The 15327-nt window shown below is 40.2% G+C and overlaps 1 protein-coding gene across 2 annotated transcripts in view; it reads right to left on the bottom strand.

Moving 5' to 3' along the window:
* Positions 1 to 15327, bottom strand: part of EXT2 (exostosin glycosyltransferase 2) — a 154483-nt gene that overhangs the window by 44290 nt on the left and 94866 nt on the right. For both annotated transcript variants that reach the window (XM_077862968.1, XM_077862969.1), the window contains exon 10: positions 7708 to 7874. In XM_077862968.1, coding sequence (XP_077719094.1) covers positions 7708 to 7874 — 167 coding nt within the window. The remainder of the gene's footprint in view (positions 1 to 7707; positions 7875 to 15327) is intronic.

Here is a 15327-nt window from a genome sequence, read left to right as displayed (position 1 = left end):
AACTACTAACAGAAACCAACCAGTGGCCCTCTACCAAGGTCTAAGGCCCAGCGCTGGGGGAAGTGGGGTGGACTCTCTTCCAAACATGTAGGTTCTAATGATCCCAGCCACTTCCCTCCTTTCCCTTGTTCCTCGAGTCCTGGAGTTATTGCCTCTTTACACTTTCAGTGTCCCCTTTTGCTGTCTCAAGCTCTCTAACACCCTGTATTAGAAATTTCATATATTAAATCCATTCTACTGAAACAATTAGTATGGACTCTATTTTCCTGACTGATATATTCTTGTTTGTGACTATTAGAATAACATGGAAAATACTCAGTTGTTTTCATCTTCACCCCACAGAGATTTCAACAAATGGGTCTGACTGGTACATAGTCAAAAATAAGAACAGCTATATAATGATTATTATAATTCTATATAATTTGTTTTCTCTATGAGCTCAGTTATATAATGAAATTTTTATAGGTGACATGGTACAATGAAAATACCACTAAACTCAGTTTAAGCCTTATTAGTGCCGCCCACTAACTGGGTGGCACTGGGTAAGTCACTTACTGGCTTTATGTAGCTTAAGGATGGCCCTTACCCATAAGCAAAAGAGAGCAAGCTAGATTATTTCTAATTTTCTTTCCAATCTAAAACTATAACTTTATTCTCAAGAAATCACCAGTAAAACCATCTAGGCCTGGAGTTTCTCTGTAGGAAGATTTTGATAACTTCAGTTTTTTTTTTTAATTTTTTAAATTTTTTTTAAGATTTTATTTATGTATTCATGAGAGACACAGAGAGAGAGAGAGACAGAGACACAGGCAGAGGGAGAAGCAGGCTCCATGAAGAGAGCCTGACATGGGACTCGATCCCAGGTCTCCAGGATCAGGCACTGGGCTGAAGGCACTAAACCGCTGAGCCACCCAGGTTGCCCGCTAACTTCAGTTTTTTAATAGTGAATTATATACATTCCATTTAATTTTTATGTAAGTTGTAATTTTCAAAGAATTCATACTTTCATGAAAATTTTCACAATATTCTATTAGTATTCTTTTATTAATGTCTCTAGGATCTAAACAATCCTCCTTTAATTCCTTTTCATTCCTAACATTGATAATTTATGTTCTCTCTCTCTCTGTTTTTTTTTTTTTTTTTTTTTTTTTTTTAGTGTTCTGGCTAGGGGTTTATCCATTTTGTTAATCTTTTCTAAAGGTCAATTTTTGGATCTGTTAGTTTTCTCTGTTGGTTTGTTTTTCTACTTCACTGACTTTATTAGCACTTATCTTTGCTCTTTCCTTCTAACTTGCTTTAGGTTTAATTTATTCTTCTTTTTCTAAGTTGTTAAAGGGGAACGAACTTAACATGATTGCTTTCAGACCAATCTTCTTTCTTAATAAAAGCATTTAATGCTATAAATTTCCTCTAAGAACTACTTCAGTTGCATCCCAAAATTTTTTTCAGCATTAGAATGTACTTTACTTACAATAAAATCACCAATTGTAAGTGTTTTGACATAGTCATAAAACCACTATCACAACCATAGTATAGAACATTTCCATTGCCTACAAAGTTCCTTTCTATTCTTTTGATGACAATCCCATCCCTCTACTCCTGGTAATACAGTTTTTTCTACTCTAGAATTTCATACAAATGGACCCACACAGAACATACTCTTATGTATCTGCCTTCATTCTCTTAACATAATAATTTTAGGCTTTTTCCATGTTGCTCCATATATCAGTAGTTCATTTCTTTTTCATTTCATTTCAGTATTCCATTGCATAGATTTTCCACAATTTATTCCTTCATTTGCCCGCTGATATATATATAGTTCTCTATCTTATGAATAAGGCTATGAACAATGAGTACAAGTCTTGGTGTAAAGACGTATGTTTTTATTTATTTTGGAGGCTGCATCACATGTGAAGTATATGTTTAACTTCATGAGAAACTGCCAAACTGTTTTCCAAATTAGTTGTACCAGTTTCCATTTTTACCAATAACATATGAGAGTTCTAGTTGCTCCACAGCCTCATCAACATGTGGCATTGTCAGTCTTTTAAGTTTTTTTAGCCATTCTAGAAGGTAGGTCATGGTAACTTTTTGTGCTTTTATTTTAGAATTGCCCTAATGACTACGATGTGGAGAATCTTTTTATGTTAGTTTATATCTACACAATTTCTTTTATGAAGTAACTCCTCAAACCTTTTGCCCTTTTTTTTTTTTTTTTTTTTTTACTTCTTTGTTTTCTTCTTGAGTTGTGAGAGTTCTTTATTTTTTGGATATTTTTATTTTCTATTTTTTTCTTAAAAAAAAAAAGATTTATTTATTTGAGAGAGAGTGGCGGGTGGGCAGAGGGAGAGACTCTCCCAACTCGGAGCTCAATTCCAGGACTCTGAGATCTTGATCTCAGCTGAAACCAAGAGCCAGACACTCAACCAACTGAGCCACCCAGGAGCCCCTGTGATAAAGATACAAGTTCTTTATCACATGTAGGTTCTGGAAATATTTCCTCCAATATATGACTTGCATTTTAATCTTCTTAGAAGTGTCTTTTCAAGCATTGTTGATTTCGAAGAAGTCCAACTTATCCATTTTGGTTTCTTTTAAGTCATCTACTTGTCTCCTATTTAAGAATCATTTTTATCCTAGATACACTATGATTTTTCTCCTCTGTTTTCTTCAAGAAGTTTTATAATTTCAGTTCTTACATTTAGGACTAGCTAAATTTTTATATACAGTGTGTGGTAATGGTCATGATTTTTTTTTTTTTTTTTGACTTAAGGATATCACATTGTTCCAGCACCACTTAGTGAAAAAGACTGTCCCATCTCTCTTGAACGGACTTGGGTCCTTTGTTGAAAATTAATTGACCATACATGTGTGTTCTATTTCTGGACTCTTTATTCTGTCTCACTGATGTATATTTCTAAGTTGACAATAATACCACAATGTCTTGATTACTGTAGCTTTCTAGTAATTCTTAAAATAAGGTAGTCCTGAAACTTGCTCTGCTTTCCCAAAATTGCTTTGGCTTTTCTTCAGGTCTACTGTGTTTCCATTTCAATTTTAGAACAAGTTTGTTCATTTCATTTTGTTTTTAAGATTTTACTTATTTATTCATGAGAGACACAGAGAGAGAGGCAGAGACACAGGCAGAGGGAGAAGCAGGCTCCCTGCAGGGAGTGTGGTGTGGGACTCAATCCCAGGTCTCCAGGATCATGACCTGAGTCAAAGGCAAATGCTCAACTACCGAGCCACACAGGTGCCCCAAGTTTGTCAATTTCAATTAAAAAAAAATAAAGAAAGCCTTCTGGGATTTTGCATGGGACTGCTTTGAACCTACAGAAGAATATGGGGAACACTCACACCTTAGTAATAGTTAAGTCTTTGGATAGATCGATATGGTCCATCTTTCCATTTATGCAGTCGCTCTCCAATTTCTTTCAGCAATGTTTTATGGTTTTCACCGAACATGTTTGGCACATATTTCATTTCATTTTTCAAGCATTTCATTTTTTACACTTTTGCATGAAGATAATTTGTTATAGCTTTTTGGAAATATAGTTGACATACAATAAACTGGATCTATTTAAAGTGCATAATTTTATGTTTTAATATCTGTATACACCAGTAAAATCATCATCCCAGTTAAGATAACGAACATCTCCATTTCCCCTAGTTTTGTTGCCCCTTTGTTATTCTTCCCTCTTGCCCTTCACAGCTTGACCTTCCCTATTCCTATGCCAGGCAACCACTGATCTTTCAATCACTAAACATTAATTTGCATTTTCTAGAATTTCATGTTAATGGAATCATAAAATATATTCTTTTCCATCTTGCTTCATTCACTCAGCATTATTTTTAAATACATGCATGTTGTTGTATGTCTCCATAGCTCATTCATATTTATTACTGAGTATTATTCTATTGTATAGATATACCAGGATTATTCATTCAAATTTGATAGACACTGGGTGCTTTTCCTCCAGTTTCCAGCTATCACAAATAAAAACTGCTATGAATATTGGTGTATAAGTATTGTGTATACATATTCTCTTATTTCTCTAGGGTAAATCTCTATGAGAAGAATGGTGGGGCCATATGGTAGATGTATGCTTAACATTTTTTTTTAATTTTTATTTATTTATGATAGTCACATAGAAGAGAGAGAGAGAGAGAGGCAGAGACACAGGCAGAGGGAGAAACAGGATCCATGCACCAGGAGCCCGACGTGGGATTCGATCCTGGGTCTCCAGGATCGCGCCCTGGGCCAAAGGCAGGCGCTAAACCACTGCGCCACCCAGGGATCCCTATGCTTAACATTTTAAACTCCAAACTGTTTTCCAAAATGGCTGGATCAAGATTACGGATCATGGGAGAGTACATAGGCAGGCCAGAATAACTTATTTCATATCTCTCATATGCATTCTGGGAATAAAAATTTGTTTATTCATCAAATATTATGGAGTAACCCTGAAAGGAATAAACTGGATTAGTCATGGACGATATAGCAATGAACAAGACAGCCATGATTCCTGCCTTTGTGGGGCTTACATCATAGAAGAAAAGCAGACACTAAACAATATACTTCACAATTAATTATTTGCTTACAAAGAGGCAGAGAGTGCTCTGAACCTAACCTAGTCTGGGAACTCTCTGAAAGCTTCCTTGAGATAGCAACATTTGAGCTGAGTACTGAAGGATGAGTAGCAATTAACAAGAGAGAATCCTAATACTCTGTGCTAAATACAAGAAAGTAGCTCTGGTTCCAACATAACTCCCCTAAGATGTAAATTTTTGTTAACAGATTTGTTTATTTACTTAATCAGTCAGGCTCCTCCCAATTCCTGCATGAAATAGTCTTAGGCTTTGGAAAAAAAAAAAAAAAACAGGATTCAGGAGCACCATCATCTTCTGTCTTCTGACTCAACACAAAAATGGGTATCCTCTCTAGAACAGAAATGTCCCCTCTGAAGAATGGAAACAACAAACCACCTTTCTCATGAACCATGGTGGAATCTTGAGGGGAATCGCAAGACTAATCATAGTAGCTGCAATTGTAGCAGTTACTGATACAACGTCTTATAAAATGTCTTGTTAAGTGCAGAGCACACTGCCCACCACATAGAAAGTACAGTTTCTGAGCATTTTCCTTCCATGTGGGAGGCACTGTGTAACTTTCTAATGTACATAATAACCTAATGAAGTCACTATCATTACTGCCACTTCATATAAGAATAAACTATCACCCAGAAAGATTAAATAACTTGTCTGTGGTCGTTAACTGGTCAGTGAAAGAGTAGAAGGCCCAGAGCTTTCCTAACATTGTCCATTAATTACTATGCAAGAAATAACTTTTACAAAATTACCCTAAAGCACCAATAGTAGGGATGTCTGAGAAACCTATTTGTTTACCTTACCCAAGATAATTCTGTGAAAGACAACAGATATGCTCCTGGCTCTTAGTGTGAATTTTGCAAACCTATGGTCTCTGACAGGATAAAACCCTCCAGGGAGACAGTATAGTGTAGACACACTGGAACCTACATTCCAACTCTTCCACTCATTAGTTGTGTGACTGCAGGCAAGATATCTAGCTTTGCTACACCTTAGTAAAGAAGGAGAAAATAATAAACATCTTGCAGGTTTGGGAAAAGATCGTTAAGTAATGTCTGTAAACAGCCAAAACATTCACTGGAATATGGAGGGTAGTTATGAAAGTTTTCCTTACACAGGATCTTGAGAAGATTAATGGAGATGAGGTGTTTTCTTGCCCACCATTCCTCTGATATGCAATTACTTCCTTCAAGGTGACGTGGAATCAAACACAGAACATCAGAGGAAAGAGGGGAAGAGGCGTGAAATAAACTCAAGATTGAAAGAAATCCCAGAAAAAAAAAAAAAAAGAAAGAAAGAAAGAAATCCCAGGTTTCAATATACCTGAGTATCAAGGTTTCAACTCAAGGTCGAAAGGAATACATTAGTCTATCTTTCTTTTACTAGACATCATTTAGTCCAATTGAAAACATTGAAGAGGGAGCACTCTGTCCATCTTGGTTATATCATTCCAAATGTTCCCTTTTCCACCTCCCTTTTACCACAAAAATAAACAGGTAAGTATAGTCCAAAGCCACTATATGCAACAAACAGAGAAAACACTGGCAGAAAAAATTGGTCTTTTTGCCAGAGTTGGCTAGAGAAACAAGTAGGTAATTGGCTTTCTTAAAAAATGGGAATGATGGTGTGCTAAAAATCATCCAATACCCTAGATGTGATCATGTAAAAGATAACTCTGTGAATGAGAATAAACCCAAAAAGATGATGTATGTTTTATTAGACACTCTCACACCTTTCGTTGGCCAGTAACTACACTGACCAACTGTGTCTCACATCAGCCTAGTTCACAACAATTTCTTTTACAGTCAAATGGAGCTACATTAAAAAACAACAACAATAACAAACCAGAAACTTGGTGGTGACGATGGTGAGGGGGATTCCTGTTTCTTTCCCCTCAAAATCCACCTTTATTTTAAGGGTTAGAAAATAAATTTCTCTCTCTTTTTTTAAAAGATTGATTTATTTGAGAGAGAGTGTGTGTGCAAGGGGGGAGAGGGACCAAGAGGAGAGGGAGAGAATCCCAAGTGGACTCCCTAAGCACAGAGCCCAACGTAGGGCTAGATCCCACAATCCTCAGATCATGACCTAAGCTGAAACCAAGAGTCAGACGCTCAACCGAGTCGCCGAGGCGCCCCCCCAAAATAAACTTTTATAATAAATATAGAATACACAAAATGTATTCATTTAGTAAAATCTGAGTACCAAAGGGCTTCATAAAATACAACTTCATTATCTGTCTTTTAATGAAATCTGAGTACCCAATGGTTTCATATAATACAATTTCATGATTTATTAGAACCTCAAAGTCAGCAAACTCTGAGTCAGCCAGAGAAAATGGCTGCCCCTCTCTCAGGGGCAGGACGAGTGAAGGGGACAGATTTCACCACTTTCCCCCGTGCTGGCTGAGGCTAATTGATGCATACTCTCTGTTCTGCTTGGGTCCCAGGCCTCTGCCTGCCGCCGCCATCAGGCCTCTCCCGCACATCCTCCCTGACAGAGCTCATCAATTCCTATTGCCTCTCACCAGGCCTCGGCTCTGGCACTTTCCCCTGGGGAGACCTTTACTGGTCTCCATACTTAACCCCTGAACCCAGCCTCATCCATCAGCCACACTGAATGAACGGTGATAGAGAATGTTTCTCCCTGAAGACAGGCGGCCAGCCTCTCCACTTAAACCTCAGAGAGAAAGCCATCAACCGGGTCTGCTTTCTGTTGGTTAGTGCCGCCAGCTTCTTCGCTTACTGACGTTTTTATTGTTGCAGTGCCCAGCTGCTTGAGTCAGGGGAAGCACTCTTCAAGGAGACATCAATTAAGTGCTCGTTACATGCTATAGATGCTCTTTTGAAAACATCCCCTGGGGCTCTCCTTGGGAGTTCCCAAAACGAGTGGAGGGCACAGTTGTCATTCTGGAAGAGGGTTTCCCCCAAGTTTTAAAGAACAGCTTCATAACCCACGCTCCTATGCCGCACCTTTAGACTCTACTAGGATTTAGAAACTATAACTTTAGAGAACGTCACAGAATACTCTTCATCAGGAAAGACAAGCAACACTAGGCAAGAAATATCAACTATGTAAATAGACTGTTTGAAACCTCCTTACCTCATAACCAAACTGCAGCTCGTCAGAGGTCAGCATGATGATATCATCATCGATAGCCAGGACAGCCTCCGTCTCGATTTCATCATATGGGAAGAAACGGTTACTCAGCTTGTTTTCAGCAGTCCTCACAACTTTCAATGGAACCCGGATTTTGGGCCAGAGAGAATCTAGGGGAAGGATGGGGAACAGGATGAGGCATGTATTACTCTTCTAACTCCTGTGAGGAGATGAAATGGTAAAAGCACATCACATATGAGACGAAACTTCCTTCAGTGGCTCCCATTAAATCTACACGTATGACTGTTCAAGGGGGTGTTCTTACAAAGGCACTGTTATAAAATTTGGTAAGTATTTCTGTCCTAAGTCCTTGCAACACTTCTAATTCTCAATACTATCTTCACCAGAATGCACAAATGGCTTCAACTCACAACTGAGACAGAGAAGCCAAAAGACTTGCCCAAGATGACAACAACAAGAGGGCAGGAGTCCACACAGTCTCATTCTCAGGCTCATGGTTTAGTATCACAGCTCTGCACCTCCCCAAACTACCTTCAGTGAGGTACACTCCAGCTCAAGACATGCCTCCGCTCTGCTGGCAATTACAAAGCATGTACTCTAGATGTCCGCCCCAGTGTGCCAACCTCCACAATGCAATCACAGATACCAATGCTGCTCAAATCCACCCCTCAAAAACGGTCTCCTTGTACAATGTAGGTTTCTTAACTTATAGCACGTTATCCCCTCAAAAGCCCCTTCTCTCTGATTCACTGGAGTTGGTTTCTCATCACGAACAATTTACAGAGTAAATATCAAATTTCTACGTCCAATTATGTGGGATTTTTCTAGTATACTGAAGAAACGCCAACCCATGACTTGCCTTACATTTTTTCCCATTCTACTTTGAAATGATTGAAGTGATTCAACCGCAGGTTCCTTATTTTAAAATGTTGCATTTAGCACAGCATGAAATTAGTACCTCTTCAGTACAGTACCCTTGTCCATAAACGTCAGGGTTCTTTACAGAGGATAGTTTGTTCTTCACACAACATTTGTCAAATGATGACGGGAAAGCTAGGTATCAGACTGCTTCCAAGAAGCCCATCGTGTAATTGTGGAAAGATCTAGTTTGCCTGAGTCTTGCAGCCCCAAAATGCCTGTGGCCATCCCAAAGTCACAATACTGAAGAGAAGTATGGGGAGGGAGAGTCAGAAAGGAAAAGGCTGTCTGTACTGCCTGCAGATGAAATATCTTACTTCTGTCTATTTTATAGTATATCCAAGGAACACATTGTTGGGACGCCACCAGGGTCCCGGAAAAAGCCTGCATAAATGGAGGCCCTGTAATTAAGACATTCTGTCTTAAATAAGCACAGAGCCTAAAACAGAGGTCAACTCCAAAAGAAGCATGTTTGGAAAAAAAAAGATGGAACACCAAAGAAATAATCCTAGGGGCCTTTTAATCAATAACAGTAGTTAATTATAGTTTCATCCCTGGCTCGAGGAGCATAATTAATCAATAGCTTTGGAATAAGGTAGATAGGGACAGGACTCGAGACTGAAGACTATGTCCCATGTTACCTATGGGGTGTCAGCAAGTCCCTCTCACTGTCTTCTAAGAATAAACGGAGTGGGGGAGGGCCTTTATTAAGCAACTAATATATGGCACACACTTTGTGGATGCAATGTTATCCAATCCTCCTGACAACCTCCTGGGGCAGGAATTATTGACAAAGCAGTAGTTACAAGGCTCTGAGAGATTAAGTAATTTGGCAGGGGTTACAGAGCTACTAAATGATAAGGCCAGCGATTGAATCTAAGTCTGTTTAGCATCAAAGGCCAAACAGAACATGTACCATCTACTGCAGTGTGAAGACCTCATGCTTCTCTAGACCTGGGGCAAAACAATGAAGCTCAACAGGTTTTCCAGCAGTCATCCTTATTCTTGTTTGCTTCCCCTCCTCTTCCAGATAAATGCAACCCTTGGCCATAAGTCTACTTTCCAAAGTCTTATGAAACATAAATTGTAATATCTAAAACGCAAGAGGTTATAGCTCCACCTACTACACTAGACCACCAGTTCTCAAACTTTCTGGTGTCAGGATTTCTATATGCTCTTAAAAATTGTTGAGAACCCCAAAGAAGCTTTCTCTGGGATATGCGCGCACTCACACACACATACACAATTTATTTGTATGAGAAATTAAAACTGAGGTAATTTTAAAACACAGGAATACACAAGCACATCCCACTAGCCAATAGAGTGATGTAGCCCATGTCATGTAGCCTCTGGAAACTTCTGACCCCTTGTGAAAGGATAAAGAGTGGGGAGTGGAGAGGACTTGGCATTACCATGAGGATAATTTCAACTTCAAAGGCCCCCTGAAAGGTACTCATGGATGTCCAGAGGTCCCTGAACCACACTTTGAAAGGTTTTGTGTTCAGAGTTAGGTATGGTAAGATGGGAAAAGTTCCAAGAAGCTGGAAAACAGGTGGGGGGAGTTATAAGGACAGTACAGGTACTTGAATCCAGGATTTCTACAGAATGTTTAAGGAGATTAATGGCGCCAGTTTTCAATGTATTGCCTCTCAGCTTCAATTTCACCCATCACTGCCCTGTTTCTCATACTAGAACTAGATCCAGTAAATATTTGCCCTCCACCAACTAGCTTGACATTAGGCTTTGCCAGTAGAGGGTGCTGGAGGGACACTTGGGAAGGAAGGGGGTGCTTTTCTTCCTGGTTCAGGAGTGCCTCTTTAACTTCTTGCTCCTACAGTACTTGACCAGAAGATAGGCAGCAGGGGCACTTCTCTCTACCAAGTTTAAGTGGCATCCTCAGGGCAGTTCTGTGAAAGGTCCTGCAGACACCACCAAGAGCAACTAGCTGAGCTCCTTCCCATGGGTGGTTCCCAGGGAGCTCCACCAAAGCCTTCAATTTTCCAGCAAGCTCAAGAACGTGCCCGGGTAGCTAGCTTCCTGTTGAATTTTGTGGGTACTGAAGGGGGGTGGTTAAGTTTGTTTGCCAGAGTTGGCCTGTGGCACCTCAGCAAACTTCACTATGCAGTGGGCTACAGTCACATGCTGTCCAACACAGTCTGAAACTCAGAGCTAGCTGAGGAAGGGACATTCCCAAATTTATTTCCTGCTGTCTTTACAGTTTATACCCCTTAGTCACCAATCACCTGTTACCAGTTAATAATTGTTTCCATTAAACCTTTCTTGTTCTGGTTACTGTGTGGTTTCTGTCTCCTACCTAGGCCTTGACTAATACACAGGGTATCAGGAGGGCTATTAGATGATAGGGGAATTTTTCTCTATGACATATCTCTCAAGTTAGAACCATGACCAATGGCTGGGTGGAAGTTACAGGGCAACTAATTTAGACTCAAAATAGGCAAGAATCTTCTGATGGAGGGATGCCCAGCTGGCCCAGAGGAGCATGTGATGCTAGGTCTCCAGGTTATGAGTTCAAGCCCCATGTTGGGCGTAGAGATTACTTAAAATAAATAGGGGAGCCTGGGTGGCTCAGTTTGTTGAGTGTCCAACTCTTGATTTCAACTCAGGTCATGATTTCAGGGTCGTGAGATCAAGCACCACATTGGGCTCTATGCTCAGTGGCGAGTCTGCTTGAGGATTTCCCCCTCCCCCTCCCCACCCCGCCTCTCACCCTGCTTGTGCACATACTCGCTCTCAAATAAACATTTAAAAATAAACAAATAAAAATGTTTTTAAAAAGAATCTTCTGATGGAGAAACAGATAAAATGAAATGATGAAATGCCTTTATCAATTTTTTTTTTTTTTTAATTTATGATAGTCACAGAGAGAGAGAGAGACGGGCAGAGACACAGGCAGAGAAGCAGGCTCCATGCAGGGAGCCCGACGTGGGATTAGATCCTGGGTCTCCAGGATCGCGCCCTGGGCCAAAGGCAGGCGCCAAACCGCTGCGCCACCCAGGGATCCCGCCTTTATCAATTTAATGTGTGCTTTTACTTGAAATGTACTAACTTAGGTCAGATTTCTACTTGACATCATATGAGAGACCAAATAGGATGCCTCTGAGGTCCAGGATTTCATGAGGCTGTAATATATCATAGAAAGAACAGTTTTTAGGAAGAGCTTTGAATCCCAGGTGTAGTCCTTACTAGCCATGGGATCTTGAACGAGTGAATCACTTTTAACCTGTTTCTTCAACTATGAAGATAGAATAGTAACGCTATCTTCCCATGGCTGACTGTGAGAATGAACACGAACATGAATGCACTTAGCATGCACTTAGAATGCACTTAGCCTGGCCCAGAGGAGACATCCACTAAATGTCAGCAGTACCTTCCTTTGAACATTTGTGTCTATTTACTGAACCAATGGACTTCTAAACCTTAGGTGTAAGGGTGGCAAAAGTGGTACATGTTAGATCTGGCACATTACTCTGATGATCCAGTGGCATGCCCCCAGCTAGTACCTTCCATATCCACTTTCACATAAACAGGATCCCTGCCAATAACCTTCTAGAACTGAGACAATGGAACTCACAAATGAAACAAAAGAACCTGGAACCTTTTCCATGTTAACCTCACAAAGTAACAAACAGCTCTTCTTTTTGCAATATAAATACAGAAAACAGGCTAGCTGCTTTAGTTAAGTGTGAACATTCCTCTACCCTGGATGGGATTTGGACTTTCACTTGGCAAGTGGATACAGCATGTTCAAACCACAAATGGGTTTTCCACAGTTGTTACCTATACCCAAAGAATTACCTGCGACAATCAATATCCACAGAGAACTAACTTGGCCCTGCCCTGTAAAGTCTTTGATAGGGAAGTTTTAGAATGATGAAGACCAAAAAGGATGGCATGGGGTGAAGAAGGAAATGTGAGTTCTGAGGTAGGCCTGGGTAGCCAAAAGCCAGGGCAAAAGCAGTCTCCATCTCAATGGTCAGCTGCACCATCATTACCACAAGACAGCCCTCTAAATAGAATTTCCAGTTTTTTGTTTTCACATTCTCAAATAAAATAGGCCTCCAAGAAAGGGAACTACCATTCTCTCAGGCTTTAGCATTCCTTCTGTGGAGAACAGAAATCAAATTACTGTAATTACTGCCTGCCCTAAAGCAGGTAATACCGATTGTTTAAAAACTTAGGACAGAAGCATGCGGTGAGAAAGAAAAATATGGGTGAGAAAAAAGAACTTTTTTCCCCCCTTCCATTAGTGTTTTCAAAAGAACAGATTTACTTTTCTGTCTCTGAGTCCCTGACAAGACCTAGTTCTACATAATCCCAAATCAGAGAACAGACAAACACGATGATTTTCCTACCACTAAATGGTAATTTAAGTGGATACAGTGGGCCTTCCTGTAAGGGGCATGAGCTCTGGATCCACAGAGAGCTGTGTTCATTTCTGGCTCTGCCATTTGCAGCTCTGTGATTCAGGCAAATTACACAACTAATCAGGGTTTCATTTTTTATAAATGAGAATGAGAACAGCTTCCTTGCAGGTCTGTCATAAGGATGTGATAATATGTGTAAAGAATTTAGTACAGTTCTATTCCTGGGATTTAAAAGGTATATAATACATGGTGATAAAAACATCATTTCATCTTTATCTTCATAAAAGAGTTCTTGTAAAGCTTGTAAAGCCTTATGGCCTTCACTTCTCTCCTGACAACCTGAGGAGGTGTACACAGAAAGCTGTGAGGTAGCCCCTTTAGGGTGTGGAAGGACATAGTTCATAGCCAGAGACCTTCAGGCTCTAATTCCATTGCTGAGGCCAAATGGGGTCTCTTTTCCCTTACTCCTTCTAAATTCTAAGTGAAATTCTAAATTCTAAATGTATTCAAACTAAAACAGCATAGCCTTGTACCCTGTGTCTCATCCTGTGAATCTGTAGCTAGCAAAATAAAAATGTCACCTTCCATCCACACAACGTAGTCTGAAAAACGGGTTTTTTTAAACACATTGCCGAATTTATGAAAAACAAACAGCTGAGCCAGGTGACCTGATAACTTCACAGTTAGGAACTTTAGCCTAGCTTGAAGGAGAAAAAGAACTCCTTGTGTTAAGGATTTTTTTTAAAATGTGTATTGATTAACGGTTTGCTCCATGTTGGATGCCAAGAAAGATGTGAGCAAAGAGAATTTTTCCTCCAACTTGGCAAAGGTACTATAAAATTATCAGGTTGACTGCAGATGACCTCACACCCATCCTGGCAATCACTGTCACAAACACAACCACAGATCAATAAAATAAATGGCCAGATTATCTCCATACAAACCTTGAGCTCACCTTAGGAGTGCTCAAGCTGCTTGGTGTACGGAGGGTCCACATGACCTTAATTCCTCATAGTCCCTGAATTCAGCTCAAAAGAAGGCAGCTGTTGCTTCTACTGCTCTGTTGCCTCCTCTGGAATGACCATCCTGACACATTCAGCCCAGGCCATCCTGCCTGCTAACAACTATGAAAGTCATAATCTGAAGCTAGGGAGCTCCTGAGGTCAATTCAAATTTAACCCTGAAATCAGCTAAAACAGAAGGCTGAGTTAAACCTATATGAGATGTACAATGTAATAGCTTCCTTCACAGGGAGGCCGGGGGCCAAGCCAAACAACCTCTATATCCATCAAGTTTGGAAATTGAAGAGTTGGGGAGGAGGAAAGCACTGGCTTGCCTTTTTTTTTCTGACAGAGCTCAAAACCAATGTGACGAAAGCTCACTGGAAATTTCTATTGCCTAGTCTAAGTATTTACTTAAACTTCAAACCCAGCAATTTAGACTTAAATGTAACCAAAAAGAAAAAAAGCATTTGGTTGGAGAGTGAAAAAAAGGCGTTGGGGGGAGCGGGGGGTGGTCTCTGCCTGCATGAACCCTCCCAGCAGCAGACATATTCACCACAATATTTATTTTAGTAAATGTAGAGAAAGTGAAAAACATCACTTTTGCCTCTAATATTTCAAAGCCTTGGACTTACTTTTTAAAAAATATATATGTGTTACTAATGCCATACATACAGATTCAGATGGCTTTGCTGGCATGAGGGCCAGAGCTGACAGCCCCTTTTACCAACTGAACAAACACCCCACAGAAGATTAAACATGGTTCATGCTCTCCCCAAACAACCACATTGCCAGAGCCTGAGCATAGACTTAAAAACCACTGCTAGAAAAAAAAAGCTGGTTCAGTCTCTAAACGTGTCAAAACTGGGGCCTCGTCAGTTGAGGGCTCGCTTTCCTCCCTGGAGCCAAAATATTTCAAAAATAAACTAAGCTCCTGGTCATAAAATTAACCACTACATTTTAGCAGGGTCTACCAAAAATTAAAACTGAACACCCAGCTCCAAAACCTAGGTTCGTGCTACTGCTCTGTTACATCAGTGTCTGGGCTTTGACCAAGAAGGTAGAACATGGTTTTTCCCTTCTCACCGTCTGCGATGATACTCGCCCCAAAGAAGTGACTTGAATTCACAATAAATCATTCACCTGAAGCCTGAAGTGGCTAACCAAGGTTTCGAAGGAAGGAGAAGCCTCTTTTGCATGTAGCTCCAGAATCTGCATCTGTGCCTATCTGGGCGGGTGGGGTGCTGATAGGCTCCCTCTGAAAGCTGGTGGCCCCTCTACCTGGGAATAAACGCTTG

This window comes from Canis aureus, chromosome 21 (assembly GCF_053574225.1).
Source record: "Canis aureus isolate CA01 chromosome 21, VMU_Caureus_v.1.0, whole genome shotgun sequence".
Classification (NCBI taxonomy): domain Eukaryota; kingdom Metazoa; phylum Chordata; class Mammalia; order Carnivora; family Canidae; genus Canis; species Canis aureus.
Note: the sequence above shows the minus strand (reverse complement) of the source record. Positions and strands in the feature narration are given on the sequence as shown.